The sequence below is a fragment of the Coffea eugenioides genome, unplaced genomic scaffold (genome assembly GCF_003713205.1).
Source record: "Coffea eugenioides isolate CCC68of unplaced genomic scaffold, Ceug_1.0 ScVebR1_1332;HRSCAF=2164, whole genome shotgun sequence".
Taxonomy (NCBI): domain Eukaryota; kingdom Viridiplantae; phylum Streptophyta; class Magnoliopsida; order Gentianales; family Rubiaceae; genus Coffea; species Coffea eugenioides.
Window position 1 is genome coordinate 1 of NW_020861727.1, and position 21033 is coordinate 21033.

The window sequence follows — 21033 nt, forward strand, 5'->3', positions numbered from 1 at the left end:
CCTAGTATATTCAAAATAAAAAAAAACCTCATTCTGCTCATCCTATGCTAGTAATTAATTATGTATAATAGGGACATTCTTTTCTAGAGAAACTTTCAGCAGTGAAAGTGCAAGATATATGTCACAATAAGCATTTCATGTGATTGATATTTGACACTAAATGGCCAGCAATTTGTTTATTGCTTAAGGAGATATTTTTTATTCATATATACATTTCTCCAAGATTTTTTAAAGTTAAATAATGAGATAAATTTTTTTATTTTGCATGGGAAGAAGTATGTAGTTATAATGTGTAGAAAGTAAAGATATAGATAAAAGTGAAAATATTTCAAAAGTTAAACAAACACCAGAAAAATGAAGTAAGAAAATATTTTCAATAAGCTAACCAAACACCTGAAAATGATGAAACGGAAATGATTTTCATGGAAAATTACTTCCACGGAAAATATTTTCCCAAGGAAAACTTTTTACTTCCAACCAAACAGACCCTAAAAAGCAAAAGCTAATCTAATTACTAAGACGTAAATCTGGCTTTTTTCCTCTCTTTTGTAGCGGCGCCAGAGAAATCCATAAAAGGTCAGGAGCAAAGCTTTTCTTTTTGGGGTTTTAATCCCATGCCTCTCGTGGTTCACGTGGACCCAACCTCCTAATTGCTCACTTTTTGCTGCCACCAAGCTCGCAGGTCCGGCTTTAGATATATCTCCTCACTTTCTGGCGTGGGCACGCCATGAAACAAAGAGTCTTCTGAAAATTTTTCTCACGTGATCACTTTTAACACCAATTACCTACAATTGACACAAATATGAAATATGAGCAAATTCTCAATTCTTAGCATCATGAGTAGCCAAAATTAGGACAGAATAATAGTGCAAAATATGCCCAATAATTGCTCTATCAGAATTAAATTGTTTTCTCTCTTCCAATACAAATTTTATATTATTTTTGTATTTGAATTGGGCTGATTGTTACTAGCTAATTAGCTTTAGGGATGGTTTCCGATATTTTGAAAACCTAAGTGAGATTGTCAAAAACCTCAGGGGAGGTTTCTGAAATTATCCCATAATTCTATCTACGTCTAATACTATTTATACTAAGAGGGTTGCTCACGATAAATGTTCTAACATTATCATACACCTCCTCTTATCCCTTCATTTGTATTTCTATCTTATTTACAGAATCAAGATAATAGTATAAAAAATTCAATCCCATTGTACTATTGAATCATGACGTGCAGGAAAAAAGGAAGAAGTAAAGATAAAACGAATGAGTAGCACAGTATTCACCTTTAATCCATGCTTTAGACTAGCAGAAAATAATGCAAATTTTGTCAACAGCAAATGTTATCAGCAGGAACCGACACATCATCTGGAACAATGGAATGGGCACTCTCCCTCCTGCTCAACAATCCACAAGTTCTAAAGAAAGCCCAGCAAGAAATTGACGCGTACGCTGGCCAATCAAGGCTTATCAATGACTCGGACTTGGGTCAGCTGCCTTATCTTCGTGCAATTATTAATGAAACACTTCGCATTTGCCCGGTGGCCCCTATTCTGGTGCCTCATGTGTCATCCCAAGAGTGTTGTGTTGGAGGCTACAATATCCCCGGTGGCACATTGCTGTTAGTGAACTTATGGGCAATGCAAAATGATCCCAAGGTTTGGGAAGAACCCACAAAATTTAGGCCTGAGAGGTTTATAAGTTTGGAAGGGCAAAGAGATGGATTTGTGTTCATGCCATTTGGGTTTGGCCGAAGGGGATGTCCTGGCGAAAATTTGGCCATGAGAGTTGTGGGGTTGACATTGGGGTTGCTTATTCAATGTTTTGAGTGGGAAAGAGTTGGGGAAGAGTTGGTGGACATGACAGAAGGAGAAGGGCTTACCATGCCAAGGGCTAAAGAATTGATGGCCAAGTGTAAACCACGGCGAGAAATGGTCAAACTTCTTTCTCAATCGTGATTGAGATTTGAGAGACTGTTTTGGCAGTTGGCACCTCTAAGGAAAAAAAAAACCCATCGCAGTGATGACATTGTGAACAAAGTGTGCTTGAGAGAATGTTTATTTTTGTGATTCTATACCTTCTTGTATGTGGAATAAAGGATTTGATTAAAAGTTTAAAATACGGTTAGAGACACCTCATTTTAATTTAGTACGTTTTATTGTAGGAATAGAAGCATATGCATACCTTTTTATTTTGATAGGTGAAAATAAAACAACAAAAAAGGACTTAGAAATATGTTAGATCTTCAATGTTCATGAATAAAACTGTCTCTCTTTTTTTTCACTTTTACTTCCTTTTGGAAAAGAATTAAAACTCTTTTTTTTTAACAGTTTTTTATTTGTTCAATATGCAGGACATGAATAAAAAAGGTAAAGGGTAAAACTGTATTGTCAAATCTATCATAAACACTAAGTAGATGGAAATTCATGATGGGGGAGGTCTATGTTCATTTGAAATCAAGAGCTCACCCTAACTTTTGTAGAAACTAGAGGGGAAGTTAGTGTAGTTTACCAACAAGATACGTGTCTACTTACTTGAATAACCAGTAGTAAGATTTATACGATTACTGGGAAGAAAAAGTTGGGCTGCTCCAGTTAGTAATGCCAAGTATCAAAAAATGAAAAGAGCCCAAATTCATGTGAAAATGTATACATGTTCTTGGTTAATTTCGCAATAAACTTGTAATCCTTTTTTTGGCAATTCAAATTAATTCCATTTTGCCTTTGGATATAAGCAAGAGTTATGTTCCTTGTAATGAATCTAGTATATTTTGGAGTGCTTTACTACTTCAATTTTTTTTTTAATTTTATCAGTAGTAATCATGAAAAATAAATCATTTTCAACTATGCAGTACTGAAAGAAACATGCAACAGAAAAGAGTGGCATCTCCATATATTTTCTGTGCGTCAAAATAAAATTATGAACTTTCTACCACTAACTCTTTTAGCTAAACCATGCAATTCTGCGTGCATCAAAACAGTGTAATTATTCAGTTTTCGTGTGAGGAAATGAAAATCTTAGGACTTGCTAGGAAAAACATGGCGGTCTGGCTTCAGTGAAATATTTTTACTAGAAAATGTCGAGTAACTTACCTACCTTAAAATTCTTATACTCTCTTCGTTCCAATGAAAGTATTCTATTTTTTATTTTAGAATGTCTCAAAATATTTGTCCTGTTAATAAAGTTAAAACACATTTTAATCTCTCTTTTCAACATAGTCCATCTCTCTAATCACATGCATGTTATCATTCAAATTCAAATGTTGATTTTGTAGGGATAAAATTGAAAAGAGAAGCATAAACATCACAATCAAACCACTATTTTTAAAAATTTTGATTTTTGAAACAGAACCAAATAATTAGGACGAAAGAAGTACAAACTAAAATGAAAAAGGACGTCTAGTGATAATTGAACCGTCAAATATCATAAACCCTTTCATAAAATTGCTCGCTGATCAGTGTAGCAAGCAGATGATGCTTGTGTAGTTGCTATCATCCTTAGCAAGTAATAAGTTTCTGAATAGCATCCCACAAAAGTTTCCAGGTAAATTAACAATCTTTTGCATTACTTTGGCCCCGGAGACATGACAATAATATCTTAGACGAAAGAACTTAGCCCCGACAAATATCATGAACTTATTGACAATAGGTGGCTTAATTTGTAAGAAATAAAAAATTATTTAAAAATAAGGAAAAAAAAATTATTTAACGAAATGCAAGTAACATCTTGAACGATTTTTCCTTATTAACTCACAAAGTTAAGTTCCACTGTGGTACTTGCCAATGGAACAAAGTTGACAGCAAATCTTATTGGTTGGATGAGTCTCCTAACAGCGTATTAAGCAATAAGCATTCATTAGTATACCCCAACCTATTACTCTATATAAGTGTACGTATCATATTCACCGTACGTCTCTTTCTACATTTAGACACTCCCATACTTCTATATTAATTTCACTTTTGCTAGGTAAAGTGTAAACCACGGCAAGAAATGGTCGAACTTCTTTCTCAATTGTGATTTGAGAGACTTTTTAACGGTCAAAATTAATGTGAAAACGTATGAGAAAGTAGAATCCTCGAAATCCTTCATTTTTTCAAAAATTAGTTTTTTAAATACTAAAAATTTTTAAAAATACTCTAAAAGGTACTCTAAAAAGTAATCTAAATTTTTTTAATGTTTAAAAAATATTTCAAAAACTCTACTACTCTTAAATATTCCAAAATATACTCTAAAAACTCTGCTACAGTAAAATTTTCAAAAAATATCTCAAAAAACAGCTAATCCAAACGGAGTAATTGATAAACCCTAAGACATTTAGATGGTGAAGAAAAAAGTAAAATTAACACCACTCTTTTAACTGTTGGAATACTTTCAAGGTACTAAATTATACCTTCTTAGTACCACTCGAAAGAAAGAAAAACAAGCCTTGGAAAGAAATAGTATCTAGAATAAATCTACTGCACAATTTGGGAATTATTCATCATTCGATCAAGTGATGAATAAATCATACGCAAGTTCATGTATTAGCAGATTAATTATTGAATCTATTCATAAATCAGAGGATTGCGACACAAGGAAACTTGCAGAATTGGACGACTTATGGTCCCGAAGAAAAGAAATTGACTTGCTTCAAGATTTCCACAGACTTGGAGCGGGGGGCGAGTGGTGACGGACGACTAAGGAACTCAAGAAAGTTAAAATAGCCAATTACGCAAAGTTTTGGATCCATTAGTTGATTGACTGACTTATATTGCTAGCCGGTCAATGCCCCCTCTTATAAATCAACAAGAACTTTTCCATGGAAAATGTGTCTCTCACTTTGGCCAATTTTCCCGAATCAATACCTCCTGTCTCCGGTTAAATGAAGTCGTAACTTGATAGGCTTGCAAGACTTTCGTTTTCCTTCTAGAAAAAAAAAAGAATAAAATAATTCCCTTGCCCTTCAACAACCTCAACAATAAGGTTCACTATGAGAGAAATTTTTTTTCCATCTAACACACTTACGTTACGCCTAATTCATTGCATAAATACGTACAATTACAGTTATTGAACTTCGTATATTTAAGCAATTTATAAAATTAATTATTTTATTTTCAAAAAATTAATACCTGAGACTGTTATTAATACCTGATATCAAACCGATCGATGTTGTAGATAGAGAATGGTTGTTTGCATGGAAACCAAATCTTTTTTTTTTTTTTTTTTTTATTTGCTCCTTCCCCTCTTATGCAACCACCATATGTAGAAAGTTGAGTTCTTGGAATCCTCCAGTGACGCTGGTATGCTGGTAAGCAAAGCACTTGAATATCTTCCAGAAGAAAGATATGTCGCGCAGCCTTAATTGACGAAGAAATCTCGTCAACTTTTTTTTTTTAATTTTGCACTGTATAGAAATTCCCCGGAGTTGAAGGAGCAGTTGCTTCCAATCAAAATATGCTTCACACTTCACCCCACACGGTTAGGACCAGAAGTCTCATATGCCCTTTTCGGCGCATTTCGTCTAAATTCTTTTGTAGCGTGAGAATTTATTTATTTATTTTTTTAAAAATGGCTACCTGTTTTTATTGCTTAATTAACGATGCTTTCGGTGCGTTTGAGTTTTCAAGAAAATGAATTTGAAGAGTAGCAAACATTAAGATTATTTGAAATATTATTTTTTTTAAAAAATACTGTATGAGATAAAAAGTTGATGCACTGACAGTATATACACTTTTATCATTATTAGATGCATGACACATAATTTGAATTTAAATTTGAAACTCAAATTTTGCATATGTGTCGTATATCCAACCGTAATAGTGTATACATCGTTAGTATACATAAGATTTACTCTTTTAAGTTTTAATCTATCCTTTGGTTTCCCATTCTCGTGACAAAAGCACAGCTGCGCGAATCAGTAAAATTGGACGTAGTAATTTGCTGTAATGTGCAAAACCGAACTTACCTCCATTTAGGGTTCTTGTCTATAGATTGACCATGTGGTTCGGCAACACTTTTAGTGCAAAAATTTTCAGCATGCAACAGTCGTCCATAGCTTAAGTGAGTTAGGCGCAGCACATTGTTTGGCCCCGTTCCATATGACTTCATTTCGTTGCCAACTTTTCTTGGAGGACTGGAATCTCATTAAATAGATCGAGCACGATTGGTCCACGACAATTATTTGGTTCTGCTTTGCTGTCGTGAACTTGTGCATTGATTCTGTGCTTTAATTTCTCTTGATTTGTAGAAAATTTGCTAGTTTTTAACTGCAAGATTTTGTTACTCCGAAGATTTTTAATTTTTATGCAGGAAAAAAAAACGCACTTCCAAACTCTGGGTACAATATTTGAAAAAAAAAAAGGGTAGATGACAGGTAAGCTAAGTAGTGGTTTAGTGCCACTATTGAAATGTAAAAACCTCCAACCCTACACTTTTCCGACCCATGCACCGCTCCCCGTGCCCGAACCCAAGAAGATTTGTACAAGAAAACAGAAAAACTTTGGTGGGGTCTTGCTCGCACTAATTTGTCACGATTAAATGTATTCTTGTTTAAAAAATTCATGCAGATGTGTAGTGCATTCGTCTGATCTGGTGGTGATTTAATCCTCTTCGAATTATTCTTGAACCTCTTCAGGTCCTATTCCTCCTCCATACTATAGGAAGTTATCGTATCGAAAAAAAAAAAAACAGAAAAATCTCAACTCATTAGCCTTATTTAATTTGATTTGAAGCATAATTTTCTTGAAGAAGAGGGGCCGGGCCACACTGATTGTATTAGAGCATCCACAATGCTATTACACTTTGTGGAGTGTAATCCACATGCCACGTCAGCATTCCACTTTCTCCTCTTTTATTACACTTTCACTCACAATGGATTACACTCCACAAGGTGTAATAGCATGGGTCCACAATTAATCAAATATTTATTTTAATAATGCATAACTCATATCCCATAAATAAATAAAGTAATTTTTAAAACTAATGTTGTTATTTTTAAAAAATAAAGTACTAACTTTCGTTAAATTTTGTACATTTTGAATTTTTTTTATTTTCTAAAAATGATATTATTAATTTTTAAGTTTGAATAATATATCTTTTTCTATGTTTCAAAAATAATATATTGTTATTTTTTAAAAAATAATTATGTAGGAAATTAAACAAATATTTGATACTTCAAATGCGAAGATATCATAATAATTCATACTTAATTAATAATTCGGAATGTAATTAGTTGAACTCCATAACATAATATTACATAAGTTAAATCAAATAAAATACAAATAATAACAAAATGAATACTAATTTTCATTGTCATTGCCTTCGAATCGTTCCCAAATATGCTCGACCAAGTCTGATCGAAGTTGATCGAAGTCTGATCCCAAATATGCTTTGTGCTGAAATTTTATCGTTGCCATAGGGCCCACGTTCAATGGATTACACGCATCATACATGTGATGCGTGTAATCTCCATGACACGGCTCCAGCGGTGTAATGGCTCCCCATTACTGATTACACCCCCATTGGAGCTGCCCTTATGTATAGTATAGCTCGTAATGGTTTTAATCTACTCATAACAAATTCACTCTCCCAAACTCAAAAGTCATCTTTGTATATAGAATTTAGCCAACGATTATAATTGCACATTTTAATAGGAAGTTTCATAGGCTGGCTGTCAATTGCAACCTTACAAGAAAACGAGATGAAGACCACTCAGAGTCACAAGTCCAACAATAAATCCACTAACTCTCATTAATTAAACCCCATCCATCATTCAATCCCAAATAAACCAGCAAGAAATCCGCAACTATCCATGGAAGCCTTGTGTCTCTACCTTCCACTTTTCCTAGCATTATACATCTTCACCAAGCACTTCCTCAACAAAATCCGAAACCTTCCACCTAGTCCCATCCTTAATCTCCCCGTCCTCGGCCACCTCCTCCTCATCAAGAAGCCTCTTCACCGAGGCCTAGCCAAGATTTCCAACCGTCATGGCCCGGTCCTCCTCCTGGAATTCGGCTCACGCCCAGTCCTCCTTGTCTCCTCCCCTTCCGCAGCCGAAGAATGCCTCAACAAGCACGACATCGTTTTCGCCAACCGCCCGCGTCTGCTGGCTGGAAAACATCTGGGATACAATTATACCTCAATGGCATGGACGTCCTACGGGGATCACTGGAGAAATCTACGGCGGATAGCTTCACTGGAGATCTTGTCTTCCCACAGGCTTCAAACGCTTCACGGGATACGTGTTGATGAAGTAAAATTGATGCTGAAAAGGCTGCTTTCAGCTTCAGAAAACAAGAAAAGCGTGGATATGAAGGCCCTTTTCTTTGAGCTGATGTTGAACGTGATGATGAGGATGATTGCTGGGAAGAGGTACTATGGGGAGAATGTTGGGGAAGTTGAGGAGGCTAAGAGGTTCAGGGAGATTGTAGAGGAGACGATGAGAATTGGTGGAGCTTCGAATATGGGAGATTTCTTGCCGGTTTTGAGGTGGTTAAAAGTGGGAAAGACGGAGAAGGCCTTGAGGGTTTTGCAGGAGAATAGGGATCAATTCATGCAGGAGTTGATCAAGGGATTTAGGAGTGCAAAAGATGCAGAAAATGGTGGCGGCGATGCAGGGGAAACAGGGGAAAAGAAGAAAACGCTGATTGAAGTTTTGTTGACCCTGCAACAGAAGGAACCTGAGTATTACAAGGATGAAATCATTAGAAGCCTTATGCTGGTATGGTTACTCTGATAAATTTCTTTCTGGCTCTTCTTCTTCTTATTAATGTACCTAATTTGTTATCATTTCTATGTTCCCTAGAAAATGTCAAACTTCGATTAAGGACAAATTAATAGAAATTGAAAGTAATTCGAAGATTAAGTGACTAAATCTAGATGGCCAAAATCTGCTTTCTTTGAGTATAATGCATAACATTACTTCAGTTGTCTTATAGTAATTGAATTGCTTTCATTATTGTGCAATAAGTTATGATGAATAAGAAAAATTCACTGGTACAGTCCAAGAATAGAGTTGACCGCATGGTGTGAACAGGAGTAGATCCCAACGTATTGGGCGGGGGGGCCTACTTTTCTTCGGTGTTGGCATTTGACAGTGAAGCAGAAAGAAAGTATGATGTGTGTATTTACCCTGAGCTTAAGTTACATGGGTGCACCGTCCCAATTGGCTGGATGTGTGTGCTACGTGGGTCCCGCTTAGGTTGCCTTTGGTTTGGATCGGTTTGTTGATGCCTGCTCCGTGTCTTTCATTATTTGTGTGTGTGTGTTTCATTCCGCCTGGAAAAAAAAAAAGAAGGAAAGTATGATGTCTAGCCAACCGATGTCTAAAGTTGGTTGATGACTTTAGAAGCAAATGTCATTGATCATGCTCTTCATTCTAGCGTTTACCACTTTCTTCTTCTTTTCCCAAGTGCATTTCACCATTGACCACTTTCGTATTGCAGGTTTTACTAGCAGCAGGTACCGATACATCAGTGGGAACTATGGAGTGGGCATTGTCACTAATGCTGAACAATCCATCAACTTTGGAGAAGGCACAAGCAGAAATTGACAGAATCATAGGAAAAGAACGTTTATTAGATGAATCAGATGTGCCTAATCTACCCTATCTCCGGTGCATAATTAGTGAAACATTGAGGATGTTTCCAGCAGGGCCTTTATTAATTCCCCACGAATCCTCCGAGGAATGTGTGGTTGGGGGTTACCGTGTCCCTGGGGGGACAATGTTGATGGTCAATTTGTGGGCTATCCAAAATGATTCCAAGAATTGGGAGGATCCAAGAAAATTCAAGCCTGAAAGATTTGAAGGGCTTGAAGGGACCAGAGATGGCTACAAATTAATGCCATTTGGTTCTGGTAGAAGAGGTTGTCCTGGGGAGGGATTGGCCATGCGCATGGTTGGATTTGCTTTGGGATCAATTATTCAGTGCTTTGATTGGAGCAGAATCAGCGAGGAGACGGTAGATTTAGCTGAGGGGCCTGGACTGACTATGCCTAAAGCTCAACCCTTAGTCGCCAACTGTCAAGCACGACCTGGAATGATCAGTCTTCTTTCTCAAATTTAGACTGCGACGAGGATGTATCTTGACTCTTGAGAAAGGGTGGGCACTATTTTCCGCGTCTAATTCTTGTTTGAAGAAAAAATATGTACTAGTAAAAAAAATTCTTGTTTTATATATTTCGCTTGTTTCTTTAAGGGAAAAAAATGATGGAGTAATTTACTTTATAGTAGTTGGTATTTGATGACGCCAATTTTTAAATTTCCTTGTTTTAAGTTGGAATTTTCACAGCACAATAATTATACCTTGCAACTCCTAACCGAAAATGACTCAACCATATATTTATTCATTCCCCTAATGTCCACGCTAAGCAATATCTTAGTTGGCAACTTCTTGATCCGAAAAGTCAAGTTTTCTTTAATGTTGATAATCAATGAGAGATAAAAAAAATGAGTATGTAAAAAGTCTATCTATTTGGACAACCCTTCTTAAGACATATTTCAGATAAAAAATACAAGATTAATTAGAACAAATAAATATAAAGAAGGGCAGGTAAGATTAAATAGGCAAAAATATATAAATAAAAGGAAGAATAATAATTATAGTATGTGTGTGTATATATATATAAAATAGATTAGATAAATTTTAAATATGTTAACGAGTGCCTAATGAATACCCGAAGAAATCCAAAATATGAAGATTTTTTTCCGTAGAAAAACTCGAATATGAGACGTCTCAGTTGCACTCCGTCCCTATAACCGCCCAACCAATCCCTTCCCTTTAGTCCCTGATCACAAAGATTGCTAGATGGTAAAGCAGCAGCCTTATCCGAGTTGTTGAATCAATCAAGTCCGTGGACTCTATTTCTTCCTTTGAGAGTTGATGGAGATGTTGAGCCCCTGTTGTGAGTTGTCAACTTCATTTATTGTGACGCTTAAGTAGCACCAGCTGAGGTTTTATTTACTCCATTAGTTAGATTATAAAATTGTGTAAACCTTGAATCAAGAGTCCTGGATTCTGGTAACCATGATCATAGTTTAATTACTACCAAAGAGAGAACAGAGAATCAATTGTGTTTGCAAGAAACAGAGAAATGGCTCCCCCTCCTCATGTTTTGTTGTTTCCATTCATGTCCAAAGGCCACATGATTCCATCCTTGCACTTAGCTCAGCTCCTCCACCACCGCCACGGCGCTGTAATAACAATTGTAACCACCCCTGCAAACCATTCCATCATCTCTAATTTCTTCTCTAACTTCCACAACAAAATCTCTACAGTCATCCTCCCTTTCCCCTAGAACATCGACGGAATACCACCAGGCGTTGAAAGTACCGATAAACTTCCATCCATGTCTCTATTTATTTCCTTTCTTAAAGCCACCAAATTGATGAAACCCCACTTCGAACAAACCTTAAACACACTCCCAAATCTCACATTCATGATAACCGATGGCTTCCTACATTGGACACTTGACTCTGCCCAGAAGTTCAGTATCCCAAGGCTTGTTTTCTATGGTACAGGCATTTATGCCACGACTTTGGTTCAAGTTGTAGGCCCGACTTCTCTGCTCCAACGAGGAAAATCAGACACTGAAGAAATCAGTTTTCCTGGGGATGATTTTCCATGGATCAAGTTCACAAGAAATGACTTTGACCCAAAAATTGCCTATCCAGAACGTGATACTGAGTACTTCCAACTTGTCTTGGAGCATGGCAGAGCAACAATGCATAGCTATGGCCTTCTCGTCAACAGCTTCTACGAGCTTGAGTCCATTTTCCTGGACTATTGGAACAAAAAATGTGTCCCCAGAGCATGGTCAATTGGACCTCTCTGCCTAGCTGCCCAGCCGTCAAAAGCAGCCGGCCAGAAACCTTCGTGGATTCAGTGGCTAGACGAAAAACTACCACAGAAGAATCCTGTTTTATACATTTCGTTTGGATCACAGGCAGAGATATCTAAGGAGCAATTGGAGGAGGTTAAAATCGCATTGGAGAAATCAGGAGTGAACTTTCTGTGGATAGTTAGAGGAAATGATCAGTCAGACTCGAGTGATGGTTTTGAAAACAGAGTCAAAGACCGGGGAATAGTAGTAAAAGAGTGGATTGATCAGAGACAAATTCTTGATCACAAAAGTGTTCAGGGATTTCTAAGTCACTGTGGATGGAACTCCGTGATCGAGAGCATATGTGCAAAAGTTCCGATATTGGCTTGGCCAATGTTGGCGGAGCAGCCACTGAATGCAAAGATGGTGGTGGAGGAGATAAAGATTGGGATAGGGTGAAGACTTGTGACGGGACCTTGAATGGTTTGGTTAAATGGGAGACTTTGAAAATGGCTGTAAAAGAATTGATGGAAGAAGAGTCTGGAAAAGAGGTGAGGAAGAATGCGAAGGAAGTTGGTGAAATTGCCATCAAAGCTATGGAAGAGGGTGGATCATCTAGGAGCTCATTGAGTCAGGTCATGAATGAGTTGTCAGATTTGCAGGCAAAAAGAATTGCATGAAAGAGAAGCTTCTTCCTACAAAATTTTTCTCTGAAATGGAGACACAAGGGGATTGGGTTGTCAGGGCAGCGCACTTGTACATTTCATGCTTGTTGCATAATGAGTTTTAACCATATAAGAAAATCGATTATCGTGCATGATTGGCTTTGTTTACAGGACATATGTAAGGTTTTGTTCGTTTATTTGCGTGAATTTAGTCACCAAAAGCACAAAGAAAGTTTCCGTAAACACACTAAACGCAAGTTAAATACAGGGTCATGGGCAACTTGCAGCTGCCCTTGTAGAAGCTGAGTTCTGCAATTTTGTTTTGGTGTTGAAGTGGTGAATTCGGACCGGCTAGGGTGAACCGTGAACTGGCAGTGCTACAGTTGAAGAGATCACAACGGTCTGGATCACCTGCTTAGGTTACGAAAGGGGCTGAATCCCCCGGTAGAACTCCGAAACTTGAGTTAGTTCGGGATTGGAAAAATAATTTAATAGAGAGAATCAGTATATGATTTTTACCAGGAAATTGGTCATCCCCATCTTCAATAGAAGTCTTGGGTATTTATAGAGGATGGACAGGAAAGAGGGACTACTAGCCCGGGTCCCTAGAGATCTGCCATGGGCAGAACATCAAATAGATGTGATGGGCTTCTGCGAAAAGGCGCGCCGGAACAGTTGTCAGGGTCTGGCGGCGCATGTCAGGGCAGCTTTATCAGAAGTGTCAGAGGTGTCAGAGATCATGTCCCACAACTTCGGTGGTCAGGTCCCTATACTTTACCTCGGCCTTATGATAGAAGACCTTGGCCGAGGTGATAGCTGAGCCGAAGTCACGGCCCCCGAGGGCCTGTCGAGGTGGAGGATCCAGGAGTGCTACAGGGCGAAACCCCGGCACTATCCGAGCTGGAAATACCCTCCTCACTAAGCCCCCCAAGCCTTGGGAAGGGCGAAGTCGTTGCCTCCCGAGGTTGTTACTTCCCGAGACTGATAAGCGTGTAGGACACGGAACACATCAAGTACACATCAGGACTGTGCGGATGGGACTGTGAAGGAGGTGAAATGATGGCTGTCAGCTTTATTAACAAATCCATGGATAGACGCGAAATAAACGGTCTGATGAATAGGACTTTCATTAATGAGGAGAGAGGTCGTGCCCTCGAGAATTCCAAGAGTTTCGCCTTTTCATCTTCCCCCTGTTGGCCTATAAATAGGGGTCCCCTTTTTTACCGTTTCACTCTTTACTGGAAATCAAAAATCACCTCAAAGCTCTGTTTCTCTGTTTTTTCACTTCGGCAATCCCTTGAACCACATCTTCTGAGTAAGTTCACTTCTCCCTCTTTAGTAATGGCTAGGACAGCGCGTATCCATAAAGAGACGGTGAGGCCTGACTTCACCGAGGCAGAGAGGCCCGACCCGTCCGAGGAGAGGACTGCCGAGGAGAGGACCGCTTCTGCGGCCGGGGAAGGGGAGGCCGGAGCGTCTCACCAGACCGAGGTACTCCAAGAGGAAGAAGAGGAGATAGAGGTTGAAGCTGAGGTCCTTTATAACGACGACCTCGGCAACGAGGCTCCCAGGGATGAGGGTGTGCAAGAGCCGACCACCCCTCCGGATATATCAGCCCTCAACTACGGCCAGATGCCTACGTTTGGCAGCGTCATGAACCAGACGCTGGTAGCCGAGGTGATTCGCCGGTATCCCTGGAGGAGGAATTACAGCCTCTATCCGCCTCGGCCACATCAATCAGCCGCACTGCTACCAAGGGGTAGGGTGGCCATTTATGTGGATCAACTGGAGGCCGGGCTCAGAATGCCCACTACGAGATTCCTCAGGGACTGCTTGAGGTATTGGGGGATGAGAATCACTCAACTCACCCCCAACGCCATTCGCGTTCTCGTCGGCTTCCAACTGCTCTGCCGACATCAGGATATAGAACCCACCGCCAATCTCTTCCGCCGATGTTACTCGCTCAAAAACAGCGGAAGTGAAAAGGGATGGTTTTACTTCGGGAACAAGATCCCGAAGTTGGTGGTGGATGCCCCTACTTCGATAAAGGAGTGAAAGGGGAACTTCATTTTCGTCCCAGCTGAAGACTTCCCTAGAGGGTTCTGGTGGAGGCCTCCCACCCCGGTCAAAGAGACCTCTCCGGGTAAACTGGAGGAGGACAACTTCAAGAAACTGACGGGGTCGGGCCTCAGGATCAACTGCTGGGATTTTCCCGAGGCAGTTCTTGTTGACGGCGGGTTCAGCCGAGCTCTGATCAGCTCGGATCACCCCGTCTTCTTCTCCTCTAGGCTAAAGAAACCTTGTGCTTTTCCATTCCCTACTCTGTTTGTTTTTCCATGATTCTAACTAACTCTCTTTTCGTACTTCGCAGTGACGAGGGTTTCTGACTTGATAACGTCCGGGACGGCAGCCGAGGTGGCCAAAAGACCGAAGAAACGCAAGGAAACTGCCGAGCCCTCCACCAGACCGGCCAAGAAGACTGCCGCGACAACGGCTAGCCGGACACCTCCCGTGGTGATTGTGGGGGAGGGCTCACGCACCTCAGCCACTCCTGGTGGATCCCAAGCCTCAGCCATTCCGGAGGGGGTCCCCATTCGAGGAGTGACTATAGCTTCTCCACCCCGGGGTCAGGGTGTGACGACTTTTCCAACTCGCCCCGTCACGGGGTCTTCACTGTTCAACCTCCACCACGTACCTTCTCAAGAGGTCGGGGAGGACAAGAGGCACTCCGGAGCACAGTGGTGCCCGGAGTGGAGCATCAATGTCAACGACCGCCGCAAAAACCCTCTGGTCGTACAGCAGCTCCTTGTGCATTCAGTGCTGCCGCGAGACAACACTTATGCCAGGAAGCTCACCCCTGGCGAGCTAATGCAGAGTGCCTCAGTGTCCTGGGCATCCACCACGGCCTTTTTCGCCGAGATGATTCAGCATTACGGGAATTTAATGGAGAAATATGAGCCACCAGAAGAGCTTCAGAAGAAAATTACCGAACTGGAAGAGAGACTAAGGGCAACCGAGCTGGAGCGAGATAAAGCCGAAGCAGATAGAGACCGGGCCGAGGTGACAAAGAATTCCCTGATAACTGCCCTCGGTGAGGAAAAAGAGAGAAGAGCCCAAGAGGAGCAGTCATCCAAGAAAGCAATAGAGATGGCCGGGGTGTCAGCCTTGGAAGCCTTCCGCAAGTCGGAGTCTTTCAATCGCGACCTTAGCGAGCTGACACTGCCGAGCTTCATGTTCGGGTACACCACAGCTGTCAACGACGCGGCGCCTTTCCTCTCTTCTAAGCAGCTGGAATTTCTCCAAGATGCGCCGAACTATAACGAGAATGCCAAAGAGCTGTGTGACCGCATGGCCGAAGGCATCAAAGCCGGAAGTAACCTAACCGAGGTCCGCGCCGAGTTCAACAAGTGGCTTAATGAGATCGACTTGGATGGCAATGATCTCGAAGGGGACCAGGCCGGCGGAGAGGCTGAAGGTCAGCAAGATGCCGGGGTAGGAGGAGAAATTATGGGTGGAGAAGGGTCCGGAGCAGGGAACCCTTAGAAACATTCCCTTTTGTACCTAAATGCCGAGGTCGTGGATGCTTAGGAGCATTCCGGACCTCGGTCTTCTTTTTGCTCTTCAATATAACTTTGTATTTCTGCCTCTTTAATTGAACTCAGTTTTCTTCTCTTTATTTCTTCCATCTGCTGCTACTTGTCCCCTTATTTTTCGCTTGATGAAATGAGAATAAGTGAGAAATAACTCAAACTTATAATTTAAAGCATGCACCCTTTAAGGGTAATACAATCTAAGGTTCTCAGCATGCCACGTTCGAGGCACCCGAGAACCATCCTGATAAGCTAATTTACAATATCCGTTTTGGCTGGACTCAACAACCCGGTAGGGTCCCTCCCACTTAGGGCTAAGTTTTCCTTGTGGTTCAGCTCGGCTGACCGAATTCTTCCGGAGCACTAGGTCTCCCGGACTGAACCGTAGGTGTTTGACCCGAGCGTTGAAGTTGCCAGTTAAGATATTTTTATAAAGGGCAACTTTGCCGGCTGCCATATCACGCTTCTCTTCGACGAGGTCGAGATCAACTCGCCGCTCTTCTTCATTAACTTCGGCAGCGTATGCGGGCATTCGTGGGTTCGGCGTGATGAACTCGGCTGGGACCACAGTTTCGGACCCATACGTTAAAGAGAACGGGGTCTCTTGTGTTGCCGACCTTGGGGTGGTCCTGTAAGACCACAAAACGCTGGGGAGTTCTTCCACACAAGACGATCCAACTCGGTGTAGTCTGGTTTTGAGACCATGAAGGAGAGTGCGGTTGAAATTTTTGGCCTGTCCGTTGGCCTGAGGGTGTCCGACCTAGGTGAAATGCTATTTGATTCCCAGGTTTTCACACCATGCCTTGAAGGGGTTATCAGTAAACTGTCTTCCATTATCCGAGATGACCACCCGGGGTAGACCGAAGCGGCAAACTACGCTCTTCCAGAAGAACTTTTGAACCGCTAATCCGGTGATACTTCTCAAAGGCTCGGCCTCGACCCATTTGGTGAAGTAATCTACTGCCACCACCGCGTATGCAAAATTGCCTGGGGCTCTGAGGAATGGCCCGATTATATCAGTCCCCCATTGTTCGAATGACCATGGCGAGGTGATGAGAATCATGAGGTTCGTCGGCTGATGGTGCTCAGGGGCGTGGTGCTGGCAAGCAGGACAGCTAAAGACCATGATCTGGGCATCTACCCTCATGGTGGGCCAGAAATATCCTAGCAACAGAGCTTTTTTGACGAGCATCCTGTAGCCGACGTGAGCACCACAGAGTCCCTCGTGTATATCCTGAATGACCCTTTGGCCCTCTTCTGGTGTGATACACCGGAACCACGGGCCGAGGTATGACCTCTTGTACAGGAGATTGTCCCAGAGAACGTATCGAGCTGCTTTACGTTGCAGTTTTCTGGACTCAGCTCGGTCTTCGGGAAGTTCACCCTGGCAGAGAAATCGAACTAGCGGTCCCATTCAGGTGTCCCCTGGATAAATGGGATATACGACTTCCCCAATATATCCCGGCTCGGCTAAGACCTCCACAAGAACCGTTTTGTACAGGTCAGAAAAAGAGGTAGAAGCGAGCCGGGAGAGGGCATCTGCCCTCTTGTTCTGTGACCGCGGTATCCTTTGGATTTCGAAAGACTCGAAGTGTGCCACCAGCTGGAGGACTTTGGAGAGGTAGCGATGCATCACCTCTTCCTTGGCCTCGTATTCGCCTAGTATTTGGCACACGACGAGTTGGGAGTCACTATAGACCAAGATGTGCGCGGCACCGAGCTTACGAGCTAGCTGCAGGCCGGCAATAACAGCTTCGTATTCAGCTTCATTGTTGGAAGCGGCGAAGTCAAATCTCAGAGCATATGAACATATTTCTCCTTTGGGGTCTTCGAGGAGCAAACCTGCCCCACTGCCCTCGCTATTGGACGAACCGTCCACATGCAAGATCCAGCGTTGAAGCTCGGCAGTAACTGGGATGGTAATCGGAGAGGCTTTATTTGTCTCATCAAAAGTGAGCTCAGCTAGAAAGTCTGCGAGAGCCTGAGCCTTGATTGCGGTACGAGGTTCGTAAGACAGGTCGTACTCTCCCAGTTCGATGGCCCACTTGGTGAGGCGTCCAGAAGCCTCTGGCCGTGATAAGACTTGCCGAAGTGGTTGGTCAGTTCTCAAGCAGATGTGGTGGGCTAAGAAGTAGGGCTTAAGCCTACGGGCTGCATGGATTAAGGCCAGCACGAGCTTCTCCGCCTGAGTATATCTGGTCTCCGGACCTCGGAGGACTCGGCTGACATAATAAACAGGTATTTGTACACCTTCTTCCCTTATCAACACGGCACTTACAGCTTCGGCTGCAGCAGATAAGTACAAGAATAACTTGTCCCCTGGACGAGGTGAGGTGAGTGTTGGGAGATGATGAAGGTATTCCTTCAGTTGTTCGAAGGCTTGTTGACATTCCTTGGTCCAGGAGAAGCTGTCCGCCTTTTTTAGGATCTTGAAAAATGGCAACGCCTTGGAAGCTGATTGCGATAAGAATCGATTCAGGGCGGCCAACCGCCCTGTCAGCCTCTGGACATCACGGATGCACCGAGGTGGAGACATTTCTTGAATTACTTTCACCTTGTCTGGGTTTGCTTCGATACCCCGTCTCGAGACGAGGTATCCCAGAAATTTCCCCGAAATGACCCCGAAGACGCATTTCTTGGGGTTCAGCATCATCCGCGTCTTCCGGAGGACCTCAAAGACTTCTCTCAGGTCGGAGAGGAAGGACGAGGTCGTCTGGCTCTTGAGGAGGATGTCGTCCACGTAGATTTCGACATTTCGCCCGATCTGGGCTTTGAAAGTTTGGTTGACCAAGCGTTGATACGTGGCCCCGGCATTCTTTAGCCCAAAGGGCATCGTGGTGTAGCAATAGGTGCCTTGGTCAGTGTAGAAGGCAGTCTTCTCCTGATCTTCCTGACTCATGCCTATCTGGTGATACCCCTTAAAGGCGTCAAGAAAACAGAGGATCTCATAACCCATAACCGAGTCCACCAAGGTGTCGATTTTGGGCAATGGGTAGCAATCCTTGGGACAAGCTTTGTTGAGGTCGGTAAAGTCGACGCACATCCTCCAAGCCCCGGTGTCCTTCTTGACCATGACCGGGTTGGATAACCAGGTCGGATATTGGACCACCCGGATTATTTTTGCAGGCAGGAGCTTGTCCACTTCTTCACCGACAGCTCGGCTCCGTTCAGGGCCGATGTGTCTTCTTTTCTGTTTAATCGGACGGATCTGGGGATCAACGTTCAGCTCATGTATCATGAGGTGTTGTGGGACTCCTTGGACCACATCGGCGGCCCAGGCAAAGACGTTCCGGTATTCTTTGAGGATGTCCACCATCTCTTTTTTAATCGGACCAGGCAGTCCGGTGTCGACGCGGACCGTCTGATCAAGCTTCATGGGGTCCAGGGAAATTTCTTCCACCTCATCCCCAGCCTCCATCATAGGGATCTTCCCAGCCTGCTGAGGATCGATGCAATCTATAGAGAGGATATTTGACCTCTTCTCGGGCCTCGCACTGGAGGTAGATGGGGAGGTTGCTTGTAGAGTGGCGAGGTAGCACTCCTGGGCCGCACAAATATCGCTGCTGATCTCGGCAACCCCCGCGGGAGTAGGAAACTTAAAGTTCAGGTGGTAGGTGGAATATACCGCCCGCAGAGCATTAAGCGTGGGCCGACCTAGGAGCAGGTTGTATGGGGAGTCGGTCTTAACCACTACGAAGTTCACAGGGATAGTTCGGCAACGGGGGTGACGCCCCACGGTCACCGTCAGGGCCACCATTCCCTCTGGATGCACAATGTGTCCCCCAAATCCTACAAGAGGGGTTCTCACCGGGGTCATGTGCTCCCTGGCCAACTTGAGGCTCTCGAATGTACGAAGGCACATAACATCCACTGAGCTCCCTGGGTCGATGTAAACCTTCTGGACGATATAGTTGTTGGTGAGCAATTCGATCACCAAAGTTTCGTGGCTACTCGAAGCAGCTGGGACGGGGTCACTGGGTCCGTAAGTGATTACCTCGGATAGTCGAGAATTTGACTCGGCTTGTTTCGGGTTGGCCTGTCTATAGTTCCTCTTCCGGGAGTTCTGACTATCCCCTCCCGTCGGACCTCCTGCAATAGTATTAATTACTCCGGCAATGTTTGGCCCATATCCTAACCCCTGACCTGAAAATTCGTCTCGGGAGGCCTTTTTGTCTCCCTAGGATCCTCTGGGGGTCTACAACTGCTTCTCGATGTTCGCCTCTCGTCTCGGCGTTGGTCACCTCGTTTGTCACGTCGGTTCTCATCACGTCCACCTCGGCGGATGAACCGCTTTAGGTGCCCCTGTCTAATGAGGTTCTCGATCTCCCTTTTGAGATCGTTACAGTCCTCGGTTTCGTGCCCTATATCACGGTGATATAAGCAGTAGAGGTTCGAGTTCCTTTTGTCTCTGCTGCCGTACATCTTAGGGGGGCCTTCCCGAGGTTGTTTTGTTCCATTACGGATAACACCCGAGACCGGGTGGTGTTCAGGGGAGTCAGTTCGGACTCAGGGATGGGTGACTTCCCCTTGGAGATCCTGTCAAATACACTGCGGCGATCTCGGCCTGGACTCTGGAAGCCGCCTCCTGTTCCCGTTTCACTTCGGCCAAGCTCCTTCCCTCTTCGGGGGTCAGCCCTCGGATGGGCAGCTTGGACTTCTTTCTTCATGCGGTTGAGGTCCTCGGCCTGTATGCCCTTCTCGACCTTCAACCATAGTTCGTGGAGTGTGCGGGGATACTTCTTGTGGATCCCCGTGTTGAATACCCCGGACACAAGTCCATGGGTGAAAGCAGCAATGGTGACCTGCTCATTGGGGTCAGGTATCTGAACGCTTTCTTCATGGAACCTCTGAACATACGACCGAAGTGACTTTCCCGGGTTCTGCTGCATGTTCAGCAAGTAAGCCGAGGTCCTGGTCGTAGGTTGGGAGGAGATGAACCGATGGAGAAATCTTTCCACCAATTCCCCCAGGGTTGAGAT

At 43.0% G+C, this 21033-nt stretch overlaps 4 protein-coding genes across 4 annotated transcripts; 3 read left to right on the plus strand and 1 right to left on the minus strand.

The window, feature by feature from the left end:
* Positions 1–1337: 1337 nt before the first annotated feature.
* Positions 1338–1955, plus strand: LOC113755238 (cytochrome P450 81D11-like). Its single transcript, XM_027299285.1, has one exon. It carries the CDS (start codon positions 1338–1340, stop codon positions 1953–1955), a length of 618 nt encoding a protein of 205 aa, XP_027155086.1.
* A 5790-nt stretch (positions 1956–7745) lies between these two features.
* On the plus strand, positions 7746–10204 carry LOC113755241 (cytochrome P450 81F3-like). The gene is made up of 2 exons (XM_027299289.1): positions 7746–8698; positions 9423–10204. Exons 1-2 carry the CDS (start codon positions 7787–7789, stop codon positions 10041–10043), a joined length of 1533 nt encoding a protein of 510 aa, XP_027155090.1. The 5' UTR covers positions 7746–7786; the 3' UTR covers positions 10044–10204.
* An 866-nt stretch (positions 10205–11070) lies between these two features.
* On the plus strand, positions 11071–12495 carry LOC113755236 (UDP-glycosyltransferase 90A1-like). Its single transcript, XM_027299284.1, is given in 2 exon segments — positions 11071–12247; positions 12250–12495. Coding segments are annotated over 2 exon segments (1407 nt in total). The 3' UTR covers positions 12480–12495.
* A 3743-nt stretch (positions 12496–16238) lies between these two features.
* Positions 16239–17468, minus strand: LOC113755239. Its single transcript, XM_027299286.1, has 2 exons — positions 16852–17468; positions 16239–16683 (listed from the first exon to the last, which is right to left on the minus strand). The coding sequence occupies exons 1-2, from the start codon at positions 17466–17468 to the stop codon at positions 16239–16241; spliced, it is 1062 nt and encodes a 353-aa protein (XP_027155087.1).
* Positions 17469–21033: the final 3565 nt, after the last annotated feature.

What these genes read in the sequence shown, in the direction of transcription:
- LOC113755238 (XM_027299285.1), top strand. Translation starts at nt 1,338, where the DNA reads ATGTTATCAGCAGGAACCGACACATCATCTGGAACAATGGAATGGGCA.
- LOC113755241 (XM_027299289.1), top strand. Translation starts at nt 7,787, where the DNA reads ATGGAAGCCTTGTGTCTCTACCTTCCACTTTTCCTAGCATTATACATC. An exon ending in TCATTAGAAGCCTTATGCTG is followed by an intron (nt 8,699 to 9,422) that starts GTATGGTTACTC and finishes TTCGTATTGCAG; the next exon opens with GTTTTACTAGCAGCAGGTAC.
- LOC113755239 (XM_027299286.1), bottom strand. Translation starts at nt 17,468, where the DNA reads ATGGGACCGCTAGTTCGATTTCTCTGCCAGGGTGAACTTCCCGAAGAC. An exon ending in GATAACCCCTTCAAGGCATG is followed by an intron (nt 16,684 to 16,851) that starts GTGTGAAAACCT and finishes GTGGTCTTACAG; the next exon opens with GACCACCCCAAGGTCGGCAA.